The sequence below is a fragment of the Megachile rotundata genome, chromosome 11, assembly GCF_050947335.1.
Source record: "Megachile rotundata isolate GNS110a chromosome 11, iyMegRotu1, whole genome shotgun sequence".
NCBI lineage: Eukaryota > Metazoa > Arthropoda > Insecta > Hymenoptera > Megachilidae > Megachile > Megachile rotundata.
In genome coordinates this window covers 9065705-9082153 of record NC_134993.1, presented here as the reverse complement: position 1 = coordinate 9082153, position 16449 = coordinate 9065705, and the positions used below count along the sequence as shown (strand labels likewise).

General features: G+C 27.1%; 2 protein-coding genes across 7 annotated transcripts in view; one reads left to right on the top strand and one right to left on the bottom strand.

Annotated features, from left to right (window-relative positions):
• Window positions 1–7: 7 nt before the first annotated feature.
• On the bottom strand, window positions 8–15758 carry LOC100879483 (sterol O-acyltransferase 1). Of its 2 annotated transcripts, XM_012283276.2 has the most exons (10): window positions 15669–15758; window positions 14891–15039; window positions 13625–13701; window positions 12354–12490; window positions 9088–9258; window positions 6096–6244; window positions 5883–6022; window positions 5294–5457; window positions 3388–3661; window positions 8–548 (listed from the first exon to the last, which is right to left on the bottom strand). In XM_012283276.2, the coding sequence occupies exons 2-10, from the start codon at window positions 14955–14957 to the stop codon at window positions 117–119; spliced, it is 1611 nt and encodes a 536-aa protein (XP_012138666.1). In that variant the 5' UTR covers window positions 14958–15039; window positions 15669–15758; the 3' UTR covers window positions 8–116. The 2 variants fall into 2 exon arrangements, with proteins under 2 accessions (XP_012138666.1, XP_076393440.1); XM_076537325.1 differs by lacking the exon at window positions 15669–15758 and having other exon boundaries at window positions 13625–13698; window positions 14891–15487.
• Window positions 12489–16449, top strand: part of kkv (hyaluronan synthase-like protein kkv) — an 85003-nt gene continuing 81042 nt past the window's right edge. For all 5 annotated transcript variants that reach the window (XM_076537323.1, XM_076537324.1, XM_076537322.1 and 2 more), the window contains exon 1: window positions 12489–12707. In XM_076537323.1, coding sequence (XP_076393438.1) covers window positions 12697–12707 — 11 coding nt within the window. In that variant the 5' untranslated portion in view covers window positions 12489–12696. The remainder of the gene's footprint in view (window positions 12708–16449) is intronic.

Here is a 16449-nt window from a genome sequence, read left to right as displayed (position 1 = left end):
TCTATCAAGTTCCTTTATTTTCCATCTTAATTTCAAATTAAGCATGCAGTTCTAATCATCTCAATAAGAATTCAAATACTCCAGCGTTTCTCAAAAACTGCCGGAAGCGGCTTTCCTTAAACCACTTCCCGATGAAAGATACACGTCAAGGTTCTAGGTATCACATAATCCATGAAATCTTCCCGGTAAGGTGGGCAATTGATTCTGGCGAAGTACTCAATGCAGTACAAGCTGACCAACGTTCCGCTGCCGCAGCTCAAACTGAACCAGAGGAACACGTTTCCGGCTCTTTTTAGCACGAACACCACTGTAAATCCGACAACGCCGAAGAGTACCAACATTATAGGGTAAAAGAACCGCACGGAGAGGCAGAGGATGTACTCGTGGAAGATCGCGGAGATGGCGAACACCGTGCAAACTGCCAACTTCCGGTTTCCCGGTGTTATGATCTCGTACATGTCCTTGTAGATGTAGGTGTACAGCCAGTCGTGGACCACGATGTTCCAGGTGCGGTAGTAGGTGCTGTAGCTGATCGACGTCCACCAATCCTGTACGAAATTATTATAATGATAAGTGAAAAAAAATAAAAATTAAGTAGGATAAATAGTAGTAAATAAAGGTAAATTATGATAAATAAAGATAGATACAAATAGCGGTACTAGCTGTAACTGATTGACGTCCACCAATCCTATGGAAAATTATTATAATGATGAGTAAAGATAAATAAGAGTTAGTTGGGATAAATAGTAAATGAAGGTAAATAATGATAGGTAAAGCTAGATATAAATAGATGGATATAAATAGTAATAAATGAAGGTTAATAATGATCAGTAAAGATAGATACAAATAGATGGAGATAAATAGTGAGAAATAAAGGTTAATGATGATAGATGAATGATGATGAGAAATAATAAATGGAGGTTAATAACAATCATTGGAGGGGGGTTAAGAATTTGGGGACTTTAGGATATGGGAGGCTAGAGTTTAGGAATTTGTTCAGCTAGAAATTTGGAGAAGTAGGAATTTGTAGACGTGGGGATATAGAAATTTGTGGATATGGAAATTTGAGCATGTGGGAACTTGTGGATGTGGAAGTTTGGGGGTACAGGTATTTGGGAATTTTTGGATTTAGAAATTTGGGAACATTGGAATTTGTGAATGTGGCAATTTGGGGGCATAGGTATTTGGGAATATTGAGATTTTGGGGTTTAGGGATTTGGAGATAAGAAATTTGGGAATTTTGGGATTTTGAGATATAGGGATTGAAGCTGAGAAATTTGTGAGTGTGGAAATTTAGGGACCTAGGTATTTGGGAATATTGGGATTTTGGGGTCTAGGGATTTGGAGATAAGAAATTTGGGAATTTTGGGATTTTGAGATATAGGGATTGAAGCTGAGAAATTTGTGAGTGTGGAAATTTAGGGACCTAGGTATTTGGGAATATTGGGATTTTGGGGTCTAGGGATTTGGAGATAAGAAATTTGGGAATATCGGGATTTTGAGAAATAGGGATTTACAGATGAGAAATTTGGGAATTTTGGGATTTTGAGACATAGGAAATTGAAGCTGAGAAATTTGTGAACGTGAAAATTTGGGAATTTTCGGTTATTGGAATCTAGGGATTTGGAGAGGACAAATGAATAAACCCAAGAAACAAAAATCCTATTTAAAAAAATCGTAGTTACGCCAATGCGTGACTTTCGTGACGTGCAAATTCAACCTATTACCAAAGCACGCGAATGAAAGATCTTTAAAATAGTTACAAAACCACACGGATCTAAGAAACACTCATAGAATTGAGTAACGGAAGTGACTCGAAAAGATTGAGTCATCGATACTGTTACACAGAATCGTTTCCACAATATTTCATCATCATTTCTTCCAGACTCCATTAACGTAACTTTCTTGCATTCCACTGAGCGAGTGTATTATGATTCAAGGACCATTTACGTGTCCTTTTGCACGTTGATGATACATCAAAATTGGAGGGAAATTACCAAAATTGGCCTTGTCACAAAATTGAAATTTAAAAATGAAGAAATTTTAAACTATAGGAAATATTGATCATACTTTTTTATAGTGTCTTATTGTATCAATGTCTTACACTAATTTATAGTATTAACATATCAGAATAATGTATTGTAATAATGTATTTGTAGTAATGTATTGCATTAATGCATTGTAATAATATACTGCACTAATATATGTAGTGAAATAATATATTGTACTAATGTATTGTATTAACCTATTGTAATGATGCATTTGTACTAATGTATTCTAGTAATGTGTTATAATGATGTACTGTACTAATATTTTATATGAATGTATTCTAATAGTGTATTGTAGTTATGTACTGTAATTATGTATAGTGGTAATATATTGTAGTAATGTATTATAGTAATGAATTGTAATAATATATTGTATTAATGCGCAGTAATAATGTATTGCACTAATATATTATATTACTGTATTCTAATAGTGCATTTTAGTTATGTACTGTAATTATGTATAGTAGTAGTGTATTATAATAATATATTGATGTCATAATATACTGTATTAATGTATTATAACAATCTACATATAATAATTCAGTGTAATCATACATACTGAAATAATTTATTGTAACAGTCTAGTACTAATGTACTGCATTAATGTGTTATAACAATGTATAATCATTCTTTGTAATTGTAGTAAAGAAATGTAGTGTAACAATGCGTTACTATTGTACTGTAATAGTGTATTGTACTATAGTGTATTATTGTGCTATAACAGTGTATTGTACTATACTGTACTATTGTGATGTAACAGTGTATTGTACTATACTGTACTATTTTGCTGTAATAGTGTATTGTACTGTATTGTACTATTGTGCTGTAATAGTGTATTGTACTATGCTGTACTATTGTGCTGTAATAGTGTATTGTACTATACTGTACTATTTTACTCTAACAGTGTATTGTACTATACTGTACTATTGTGCTGTAATAGTGTATTGTACTATACTGTACTATTGTACTGTAATAGTGTATTGTACTATACTGTACTATTTTGCTCTAACAGTGTATTGTACTATACTGTACTATTGTGCTGTAATAGTGTATTGTACTATACTGTAGTGCTGTAATAGTGTATTGTACTATACTGTACTATTGTACTGTAATAGTGTATTGTACTATACTATACTATTTTGCTTTAACAGTGTATTGTACTATACTGTACTATTGTGCTGTAATAGTGTACTGTACTATATACTAATGCAATACTATTGTACTGTAATAGTGTATTGTACTGTATACAAATGCACACTATTAATGCATTAATGTAAACAATGTATACCCCATACACATTCTACCACCAATTTAATTTTATAAATAGATGCAAACTCACTTTGTAGAACATCTTGTCCGCAAATCGCAGTAGTTCGGCAAAAGCGTTCATCCAGCAATGCAGAAGACAATAAAATCCGCAAACGAACATAAGAATACCAGGCAACATTGAGCTGAGGATGTTCAGAATTAACATTCCTAGCTCTATTGGTTCCTTTCCGAAATCTCGGTAAATCGGGTACAGCAAACGCTCGTATATGAATCCCACGAAGAAAACGATTGTTACCACTTCGGCAAAGTTGGCGAGCACCACGTTCCATCGAATTCTTTTAGACCTAAAAAATGCGATATAGCAAATTTTTATTTTATTTTCTGTATATAATTGATACTTTTCATATTATTAATTTTTGATATTATTGACTAACTTCTGATATTATTTATTTTTGATATTATTGTCTAACTTCTGATATTATTAATTTTTGATATCATTGATTAACTTTTGATATTAGTGATTAACTTTTGACATTAATTTTTGATATTATTGATTAACTTTTGATATTAACTTTTGATGTTATTAATTAACTTTTGATACTAATTTTTGATATCATTGATTATTTTTTTCGTGTGATACGCATATAAAAATTTATTTAAAATACTCTTAAAAAATTATATTTTTACAAACAACAATCAATCGTATTCTAAATTCATAAACATGAAAATTTCCCTATAATAAATTCGCAAGTAAATCATTCATCCATCAAATCTTATAACAACGGTTATTTTTAACTTATTTTTATTATTAATTATTTTTCCCTGACACAAGCAATGACGCCACTGATTATCTACCATCTGAGTTATCGATTTGAAGGACTTCTTTTAATAATAACCGTATCAAAACATTTCATTACATTTTAATCGAGCATACTTGATATAACTACGTTACATTTATCTCGTCTAATTTCTTGATACCGTACAAGCACGTTTAATATTAATCTATATGTTGTATTATCAATAACGATTAATATTTATAACGCAGTTGATAACTGATAACCGACATTCCGATTGTCGTAATATCTTTTCTTTCTTGTAAACGGAAATTTTGTGCAAAAAATATTGTTATATAAATTGTACGCATTTTATCGTAAAATTAAATTATTATTAGCAAAATATTCAGTTATTGTATAATTGTATTTATATGTGTAATGATACTATAAAAATTTGTTATTGTTACTTACAAAAATTGGATAAGTAATTGTATTTTTTAGGAACCATTGGTAATCGTGTACTGGTATGAAAAATATATTGTTATGATATACTTCATTTTTTTATTGTTTTATGTTATTAAGAGAATAATTTTTGTATTTCTTCATTAATTATTATTGAAATTTTAATTTAAAGTTTACTATTACTTATTAAGCAAATCTTTATAGCTTGCTAGTGTTTATGAATTAAGTCTTTATAGCTCACTATAATTTATTAATTATTTAATTTGCTTTAATTTATTACATAATTTAATTATGTAATTTGCTATTATTTGTTAATTTAATCTTTGTACTTTACCACCATTCATTAATTAAGTCCTTTTAACTTACCATTATTTGTTAATTAAATTTTTAGAGCTCACTATGATTTATTAATTGAATCTTTATAGTTTACTATTAATTACTAATTAAATCTTTATAGATTGTTACCATTTATTAATTAAGTTTTTATAGTTTACCATTATTCATTAATTAAATCATTGTAATTTGCTATTATATGTTAATTAAATCTTCATCTAGCTTATTATCATTCATTAATTAAGTTTCTGTAACTTACTATTATTTGCTAATTTTTGTATAGCTTGCTGTGATTTATTAATTAAATTAATTTATAAGTTATTAATTCAAGTTTTTAGTAGATTGCTACTATTTATTAATTAAATTTCAATAAACAAATTTTCGTAAAATATCAACCGTTATAGTTACCTGGGATAGCTGTCTTGGTAAATTAAAGTAGGTGCAAACATGAAGTAAAGGTATTTTGAAAAGTCGGGCGGTTTAGGTACCGGTGCTTCCGAGTGTGGTTTATACGACAAAAATCTTGGTGCCACGCTTCTTATGAACGCATGAGTCTTCATTATTAAACGGAGCTAAATAACGTGAAAAATGATATTTGAGTTTTTATCAATTTGAACTCTTTTTTGAACTTATAATAGACGTTTTTCAAATATGAATTTTAGTACTTTCAAACGCTTACATATCGGAATTCTTTAAATTAAAAATTTGCCAGTTTTCAAAATGAAAGCTCTATTCGAAAATTTTCAAATTTAAAAATTTGTTGAACTACTAAATTTAGAAATTTTTAAAATTCCAAATAAAAAAATTGTCAACTTACAATATTATGAATTTTTCAGCTTGTAAATTTACAGTTAACTTTACAAATTATCAAACTTACAAATCTACTAATTTTTAAATTATCAAATTTTTAAATTTCCAAACGTAAACTTTTACAATCTACCAAATTAAAAAATTTACAAATACATGAACAAAAGATGGTTAATTATTTTTAATATACCTGTTCCATAAGTACGATCATGCTGGAAGCAATCGGCAGGTCATGATCGACCACAGCTTTCGCAGGAAGAACAATATACAATAGTTGATAAAGTATCAATACCACCAACCAAGAGTAATCCCAAACTTTCCTGGCAAAAGCTGTAAACAATTTTCCATGTTAACATAATTAAAAAATCATTATTATGCTTTAAGATTTACAAATTAAACTTACATTTCGGTAAAAGTTCCAGACGATTGGTGGCCCAGTAACAAAAAGCTACGTAATTTGCTAAAGCTGCGCTTTTCATGAGCAGCCAAACACAAAGCACTACGGAGATTTTGGCGAATCCAGCTTTCACTGTGTTTATGGCGAAGTTAGGTCTAAAATAATAAATTACATTATTATAATAATTTTTAAGTAAATTATAAATTATTTGTAACACAAAGTATATCAATTGGTAAAAATGCGGAGTTGCGAGTGGATCTGAAAGTCTTCTTTTGGAACGTAAACAGGGAACAACCGTTTGAAATATAATCTTAAATGCTTTCTTGCAGGATTCAATATTTTGTGGTAATTTAATTTTTAATAAATAAGTTGCATTTATTTGATCGTAAATAAATGAGAGTCGTTGAAATATTTAATTTCTTATTTATAAATTGTAGTATTTAAATATTTAAATTTATATATTTATACTTTGTAGTATAACAAAATAATTATTTTATGTTTTACTGAAAGCTTGTAAAAAATTTTAACAGTAAAATTCAACCTGTAAAACATTTAATAATGGAAATTTGTACAAAATTGATTTTAAGGTTAAAATTAAACTTGCAAAATATTTAGTAAACAAAACTTGTGTAAAATTATATTTTGCAAGTTTTTATAAATTTATAAAAAGTTGCTAAGTAATTTATTTTATGAGTACATGTTTTATCGTATTTTATATATGAATAATTTATTTTTGGTGTTTATTAAAATTTATTACGTATTAAATTTTCATGTAATTTATTTATTAATTAATTTATAAGCGATTCTTTCATTTTATAAATGTATATTTTCATCATTTATTTTATAAATAAATGAAAAACAATTAAATGAGTTAGTAAAGTTTTGTTGTCATTGGTGAAGATTCACGAAGATTCTCGAAAATTCACGAAGACTTACGAAGATAGCCGAAGGCCTATTATAGCCCCCATATTCGTATAATTATTAAAATTGTATTTTTTCTTAATATTACACTATTTTACACTATTTTTCATGGCAATATAACGAAAATTTACTGCGAGAAGCAGCTTTATTTTACAGTATTAATAACTTCTCCTTAAGAGTTAAAATTGTTCCCCCTTTTGTGACTACTACAGTTGAACAAAGTTTCAAAGATCGAGGCAGTCGTTTGGAACATAAATTTCATTTTCTTAACTCGGTAGCTAATATTGAACACCGAAGTGTATTAAAAGCATGATATTGCAAGAATTATTTACATATATTTGTAAGGGACGAAAATCTGAATTCTTGAGTTTAACTTGATACTTTGAAACTGTTATGCTTGACAGTAGTAATTAGATATGAAGTTATTTGTTCTGGAACAGTAAATGTACTATATTTGGAAATCACAGAGAAATTATTTCAAATTCTTATAAGAATAAAAAGAATGTTGTTAACTTCGAATAAATTAAAATTATTTACTATGGTTTTGAAGATGCTTTAGATTGTTTGAAATATGAAAAATATTTATACATTATTTATTATGATAACTATTATAATGACGTCGAGTATGACTATTAGAATTACTATAATTTTTATAACTAGTAGAACTATTAACTGTTAAAACTACATATTGCAACTATTATAACTATTATAACTGTTACAAATATTATAACTGTCACAACTATTATGACTATTACAACTATGATAACTATCATATCTAACGATTATCACAACTATTATGACTATCACAACTATTGTAACTATTATAGTCCTGGTAATGCGCACAACTACCATGACTATGATAAGTATCATTGTATATTATCATATACTATTACATATATGATAACACTAATAACTATCATAATTATTATAATCATCATAAGGTCCATTCACAGGATCTGCCATAAATATCATAATTATCATAACCACAGCGACTGTCATAGTTATCACAACCATGATGACTATTACAGCCCTGGTAACCATTATAATTATCTCAAACATGATGACTATTATAGTCCTGGTTACTACCATAATTATCTTAACTATTGTAACTGTTATTACTGTCATTTTCATATCTACTATACCTACACAATAACTATCATATCTGCTGTGCCTATCATAACTATTATAACTTCACAACCATTATCAGTATCATAACTATTGTATCTATCATAGTTATTGTAACGGTTCTAAATTTCACTAGCATATAACTATCATAACTATTGTAACTATCATAGCTATTGTAACTGTTCTAAATTTCACTAGCATATAACTATCATAACTATTGTAACTATCATAGCTATTGTAACTATTTTAAATCTCAGAAGCATACACATAACTATTATGACTTTTATAAATATCATGACCATTATGACTATCATGACTATTGCAACTGTTTTAAATCTCAGAAGTATATAACTATCATAACTATTGTAACTATCACAGTTATTATAACTAGTCTAAATCTCAGAAGCATGTAACTATCATGACTATTATAAATATCAAAACCATTATCACTATCACAACTATTGTAACTATCATAGTTATTGTGACTGTTCTAAATCTCAGTAGTATATAACTATCATAACCATTATCACTATCATAACTATCACGACTATCCTAACTACTATAACCATTACAATTATCATAATTTAAGAAACTCTTTCGAATTCAAATAAACTATTCATATTACAAATATTCCAATAAAAAAATATACCATATGTAAATTTTATATTGTAACATAAAATATTAATTGACATTATACGATTAATTACGTGATCCATCCAAGAAAAATATTCGACCAAATCTGAAAAAAATATTTTTTAACATGCAGCAAAACAAGTTCAACTATCTCGGAAATAGGAGTACGTGACTTCATAATCATCGACCGAAATGTTTACATTACTTGTAATATCTTAACGACACGTTAGTAAGAGTGTCCGTTGTAAATCCGTCGAAGAAATTGAGAGTGGTTAGGAAAAAACTAGAATGGGTACAAACTCGGTGCACGTGTACTTACGAGCCGGTGTTTCTAATATCGTAGACGGCAGTGTGTATCAACAGAACTATCAAAGTTGATAAGATGACGTTGTAGATCGTTCGGATATGTTTGATTTCGTAAAGGTCAGTCAACAAAGAATTCCTCTGGAGGAATTGTTTTGTGGGCAGAGTATCTTGTCTTGTTGATTTCCTGTTCAGAAAAAACCATTCTTAGTATAAATGTTATAATAAATACAGATTAGAAATATAAGATTATTATAAATATTATATGTATACGGTTTTACTTTGTTAGAGGGGCGACGTATGGTAATACATGTTTAATTCATGTAAGGATGAATTATTATAAATCATACAATTTCAATGCATTATTACATTTATTTTGTGGAATATGCTAGTTATATGCTAGGTCATAGTACGTAGCGGTGAACACTGAGGTGAAACATATAGGGGGTTTTGTTTTTACTTATTGTGGTACAATAATTCAAACTTTGAATTTGCAAATATGGAAAATTTTAGTTTGCAAGTTTTCAGATTTGTGGATGTGGATTTGCAAATTGGTTATTTAAAAATTTAGGAATTTTGGATTTTGGGAATTTAGGAATCTAGGGATTTTTGAATTTAGGAACTTAGGAATTTGGGATTTGGGAACTCAGGAATCTAGCAATTTAGGTATTTAGGAATTTAGGAAATTAGGATTTTGATAATTCAGTAATTCAGTAATTTAGTAATTTAGTAATTTAGTAATTTAGTAATTTAATAATTTAGTAATTTAGTAATTTAGTAATTTAGTAATTTAGTAATTTAGTAACTTAGTAATTTAGTAACTTAGTAACTTAGTAACTTAGTAACTTAGTAACTTAGTAACTTAGTAACTTAGTAACTTAGTAACTTAGTAACTTAGTAACTTAGTAACTTAGTAACTTAGTAACTTAGTAACTTAGTAACTTAGTAACTTAGTAACTTAGTAACTTAGTAACTTAGTAACTTAGTAACTTAGTAACTTAGTAACTTAGTAACTTAGTAACTTAGTAACTTAGTAATTTAGTAATTTGGGAATTGGGGATTTAGTGGAGTCAGATTTTTAATATTTTTATTTTTAATTTATAAAAAATTTGAATATTTGGGATTTTGAAATGATAGAATTAAAGAATTGGGAATTCTAGTAATTTAGTAATTTACAATTTACGATTTAGTAATTTAGAAATTTAGTAATTTACAAATTTTTACACTCAGACCTTCATAAAGATAGTAATTTATAAACAAAAAAATATCAAACCTTTTTTTTAAAAATGTGACAATTTATAAATTCAAAATGTCAACAATATAAATTTGTAACTATTTAAACTACTTAACTATTTTATTATTTTAACTACTTAACTGTATAAAACTATTAAAATTTTATCATCTAAATATTGAACTTTTTATACCAAATTAATTATATCATTTTTTTTTGTACTTTATTATAAATTTGGAAGTTGAATTTTATTATAAATTTGAAAGAAAACTAATTAACAAATTTCGAATTTATCTATTCCTCGCACAAGAATCGAAATAATTCCCAATTTATCCGTACTGATATTAATCCTGAAAGGAGCAACGAACATTTAAGTACACGCGCACTGAAGTTGGACGAATTTTCCTGTGTACTTTTATCGTATCTATGTACACACAGTGTATGCACACTACTCGAGATAGGGAAAGGAAACTTCACAATTTAATCGAGAGTTTTATCGAATCTATTGTTTGAGATTATTTTCGCTAGTAAATGTTTTTCGACCACATACAAAATATAGGCACACCTTGTATACACAAATATAACTTGAAAGGTAATTTCGTTGAATTTGGTCAAAGCTGTTAAGGATGACGCGTATTCGAGCAATATTTGAAACCATTTCGCTTGGAATGCAAATTTTTATACGAAGTTATAGTAATTCTTGAATTATTATTTAACGATATAACAGATAAAAATTGATAAACATTTATATTGGAAGCATTGTCTTTATATTTATTATTAGTTGTATGAAACAGTTTTTATTTTTGATAGTCTGGTGTAATTCTGTTAAATTGAATGAATTTAAACAATTTTGTATAGTACTATATTTTTAAATTTATATAATTCTGTTTCTGGGTTTGTGAAGTTTGAAATTACTAAATTACTAAATTACGAAATTACGAAATTACGAAATTACGAAATTACGAAATTACTAAATTACCAAATTACCGAACTACCGAATTACTAGATTACCAAATTACTAAATTACCGAATTACTAAATTAGCGAATTACCAAATTAGCGAATTATGAAATTAGCGAATTACCAAATTAGCGAATTAGCGAATTACCGAATTACCGAATTACCGAATTACCGAATTACCAAATTACCGAATTACCAAATTACTAGATTACCAAATTACTAGATTACCAAATTACTAGAATACCAAATTACTAGATTACCAAATTACTAAATTACCAAATTACTAAATTACCAACTTCCTAAACTACCAACTTCCTAAACTACCAACTTCCTAAACTACCAACTTCATAAACTACCAACTTCCTAAACTACCAAATTACTAAATTACCAAATTACCAAATTACCGAATTACTAAATTATCGAATTACTAAATTACCGAATTACCAAATTACCGAATTACCAAATTACCGAATTACCAAATTACCGAATTACCAAATTACTAGATTACCAAATTACCGAATTATCAAATTACTGAATTACCAACTTCTTAAATTACCAAATTCCTAAATTTCCAAATCTGCAAATTCTTCTATTTCAAAATCCATAAGTTTACAATTTTCAAAATTCCGAAATATCCAAATGTTCAACAACTAAAACCTTCAAATCTCAAAATCTCCAATTCACAAATTTCCAAATTATCAAATAACCAAATTAGTAAATTATTAATTTTCCAAAGAATAATGTTACTGCAATTACTAAAAAAGACTAAATATTACCCCATCACCAAATTTTTTACCAGAAGTAATAACTATAATAAATAATAATATTTATTTTACAATTTTACTTAAACTAAAATAAATAAATTAACCAACTCATATGACCAAACACAGCTGTTGAATTGAAACTAAGAAATAATAACCACCAACATTATCTAAATCGATCAATTCATCCAACGCTCTAACAGATTACCGTAATTTCAATGAAAAGATAGCTGCTGTAAATTATCACGCAGCCGAACATAATAACTTGAACGGGCAGCAAGATGAGAATGAAAGGCTGCAATATCAATGTTTAGAAAGATTATGTAATTACGTTCTGTTGTTGTACGTCTCTGAATCAACGAGGTCTCTAGACTCGGTTAGCGCCATTTTGTTCACGATCTGCAATATTTCCGACACCATCACGTTCATTCGATTATTCACCAGCTCCAAAACGTCTTGCCTGATTTCCTAAAACAGCAGCACAGTGATATTTGTATTTCTTGTTTGGTTTAATAACAAGAAAATAATCGATCGATTTGATGGATGGTCGATCAAAGTTCTGGACGTTTGTGAACATTTAAGTTTTTAAAAATAAATTGTGCTTACTATGTTTCAAACGTGATTGTTGATGTTATATAAGTATTCTTAAAGGAGGATTACTGTGATTAGTGATTATGATGTTTAAGTAAGTATGTTATGATTAAAATGATGTTTACGTGTGTAGTAGCTACAATGGTGTTGAAGTAAATGTACATATTGTGACTACAATGATATTTGAGTAAGTACACAGTGACTGTAATGATATTTAAGTAAATACACAGTGACTATAATAATATCTAAGTCAGTATATAGTTACTATAACAATATTTAAGTTCATATATGTATACTTACTATAATAATGTTTAAGTAAGTGCGCTGTGACTATAATGATATTTAAATACAATACGTAGTGACTATAATAATATTTAAGCCAGTATTTAGTTATTACAATAATATATAAGTAAGTACAGATTGACTATAATGATATTTAAGTGAATATACAATGACTATAATAATATTTAGGTCAATATATAATTATTCCAAACATATTAAAAACGGTATATAGTTAATATAATAATACTTAAGTCAATGTATAGTTACTATAGTAATATTTAAGTCAGTATATAGTGACTGTAATGATATTTAAGTAAATACATAATGACTATAGTAATATTTAAGTCAGTATATAATTACTATAGTAATATTTAAGTAAATACACAGTGACTATAATGATATTTAAGTGAACACATATTGACTATAAAATATTTAAACCAGCAAAAAGATACTATAACAATATTTAAGTACGTATATAGTAACTATAACATTATTTATGGTAATTAACTATATAATATATTTAAGTTAATAATACTTTAAGTAAATAAATATACGTATAATATAATGTATTATAATATTATTGTTATATTTATATAAAATATATAAATATATTATATGATAATATTTATTATACAATTCAACATAATGTGATATTGTATTGTATAATAATATATTTGAGTAAGCCTTAATTTTCATAATAATGTAGTTAAAATTAATTTGTTTAATTACCGCCATTTGTTCTTGTAATCCACTGCAAATTATATCACGCATTTTGTTTTCTTTGCAAGTTATGGCCTCCATGTCTTCTGAAAAATTTCAATGCATTCATTTCATATCTTGTCTTTTCTTCTTTAATTCTTTTTGTTATAATAATTGAAAGTATTTTCATAAATAAATTTTAGACACTAATCATGTTTCAAGTCCTTTACTTTAATTTTTTGTTATTTATTAAATATTCGTAGGAAAAATTTGTAGTAATTCAAAATATCATAAGGATAATTAACTCCATAACCTTAATATCGGTGATTAACACCATAAACTTAATGTTCGAAATAAAGCAACTGATGAGAGCATATTAAAAGACATTCTAAATACCATTATCACGTTATTGTATAGTTATAAATTTGTTAGATATTAAGATATTAGAAAGTTCCAGATACCATAATATTAAACTTATTGTTAATGAAGGTCACCTGTAGTCGACACCATAAAACTCTTATAATAACATAATTGAAGAAAACTCTAAACAAAGTATTAGTATTATATTTACATTTTGTAAATTATTTGGTGGAAACACTGAATTGAAAAATGATATATGGAACTTGGGGTTATTATTACAGTACAAATATTCTCTTCTAAATAATTACTATTTGAATACAAACATCGTCTTCTAAATAATTTTTATAGTAGTTCAAATAATCTTTATTTAAATAATTATTATTTCAATATAAATATTGTCTTCTGAATAATTATTATTATAGTACAAATATACTCTTATAAATAATTACTATTTGAATACAAACATCCTCTTCTAAACAATTATTATTTCAATACAAATACCCTCTTCTAAATAATTATTATTATGGTACAAATAATATTCTTCTAAGTAATAGCTATTTTAATACAACCCCCATTTTGAATAATTACTATCGCACTAAAAAGTCCTCCCCTAGTCCTCTCCTAAACAATTTCATGTATACCACATGTTAAACACTCCCAGCATAATTATTCAATTTATTTAAATTTAAGTTGAAATTGTTGCAAATGTAAAATAATGTAAACAACTATGATTAGATTATGAAAATCGTATGGGGTTGTTTTTGTCATTGCAAAGGTCACACTGGGACTATTTATCACCACAGATATGCTGTACGTTGTGAAACAACAATCACAACGTACTCTAACGTTTCCATACACATCAAATTTCCACACAAAATTAATATCCACAACAACAGCATACCACTTAACATCATAACACTCGATTCAATTACTTACCAACATTCTTAACATCCTTTTCCAAATTTTCCCCAACCCGCTCACTCATCACGCTTTCCTTCTCCATGTTTCTCGAACCACTCGATTTATCGTTTCATATTCAACAAACCTCAGCAATCTGTTCTTTTCGGACGTTTCGTACAAATTTTCTTTTCGAACAAATTCAAGGATTTTACGGATTCGAATATAAATATAGTTAACAAAGTATCGATAGATGAATTGAACTCAAACTCAAAATGTAGGAATTTAAATATTTTTGGTAGATTTGAATAAAATTTGAAAAACTCAGTGAAATATTTTAGCAAAGTAGGGGTAGAATTAAACTCAAACTCAAAATGTAGAAATTTAAATATTTTTGGCAGATTTGAATAAAATTTGAAAAACTCAGAAAAATATTTTAGCAAAGTAGAATTAAACTCAAACTCGAATTGTAGAAATACAAATATTTTGAATAGAGTTGAATAAAATTTGAAAAATTCAGCTAAATATTTTAGTAAGGGTAGAATTAAATACAGACACCAAATGTAAGAATATAAAATAGTTTAAACAATTTTAAAAAACTTAAGAAAATATTTTAGCAAACTATGGATAGAATTAAACTCAAACACGAAAAATATAAAATTTAAGTAACTCAAATATTTTAGCAAACCGATGGAATTAAACTTGTACACTAAAAGCAAAAATATAAAGTAATTAAAACAATTTCATTTGAGTTAAGTAAATATGTTAGTAAAGTATCAATAAATGAATTAAACTTCGACACAAAATGTAACGATACAATTGAAATATGTGACTGAAATATTCGGTAACGTCAGACTAGGTAACGATTGACGCTTGACGAGATACAAGCCGCTACTGACCCATCGTTTGAATCGAGAAGAGTACAAACATACGACAGTTAGAATGCTTATCGAATTTTTCAGCTGATCGAGTCGTAGAGAAGTTGCTCGCGTTTCTTTCTTTCGGGTCACGTCGCAATATGAGTGCAACTGCACCGATAACTTGTTTTCACGCTTGCGAGCTGATTAGGTAATTGCCTGGGGTTTGCAGAGGAAATTAGCGGATACCAAGTTTTCATATTTGTAAATGATTCGATTCTGGTTGAAAAATTTTTATATTTTTATATTTGTAAATGGTTCTGGTTGAAAAATTTAGAAATTCAACAATTTTTATATTTTAATATTTATAAATGATTCTGGCTGAAAAATTCAGAAATTCAAAAATTTGTATTTCTTTATATTTGTAAATGATTTGAAAAATCATTTACAATTGAAAAATTATTGTAATCTTGGATATTTGTAATAATAATCAAATTTGAGATAAACTTGAATTTTCATATTTGTACTTCAATTTCTGAATTCATAAATTGTCAAATTTATCATGCTGTTATAATAATAATTTAATATTATAATACATGTATGTTGCATATGTAAAATTTCTTTATTGCATAAATTATTACATGTCGTAATAATATTATAATATTACAAATCATTTCCAAAAGCTACTATTTAATAGTATATTAAATACATAATAAACGAATTTATTATTGAATTATTTGA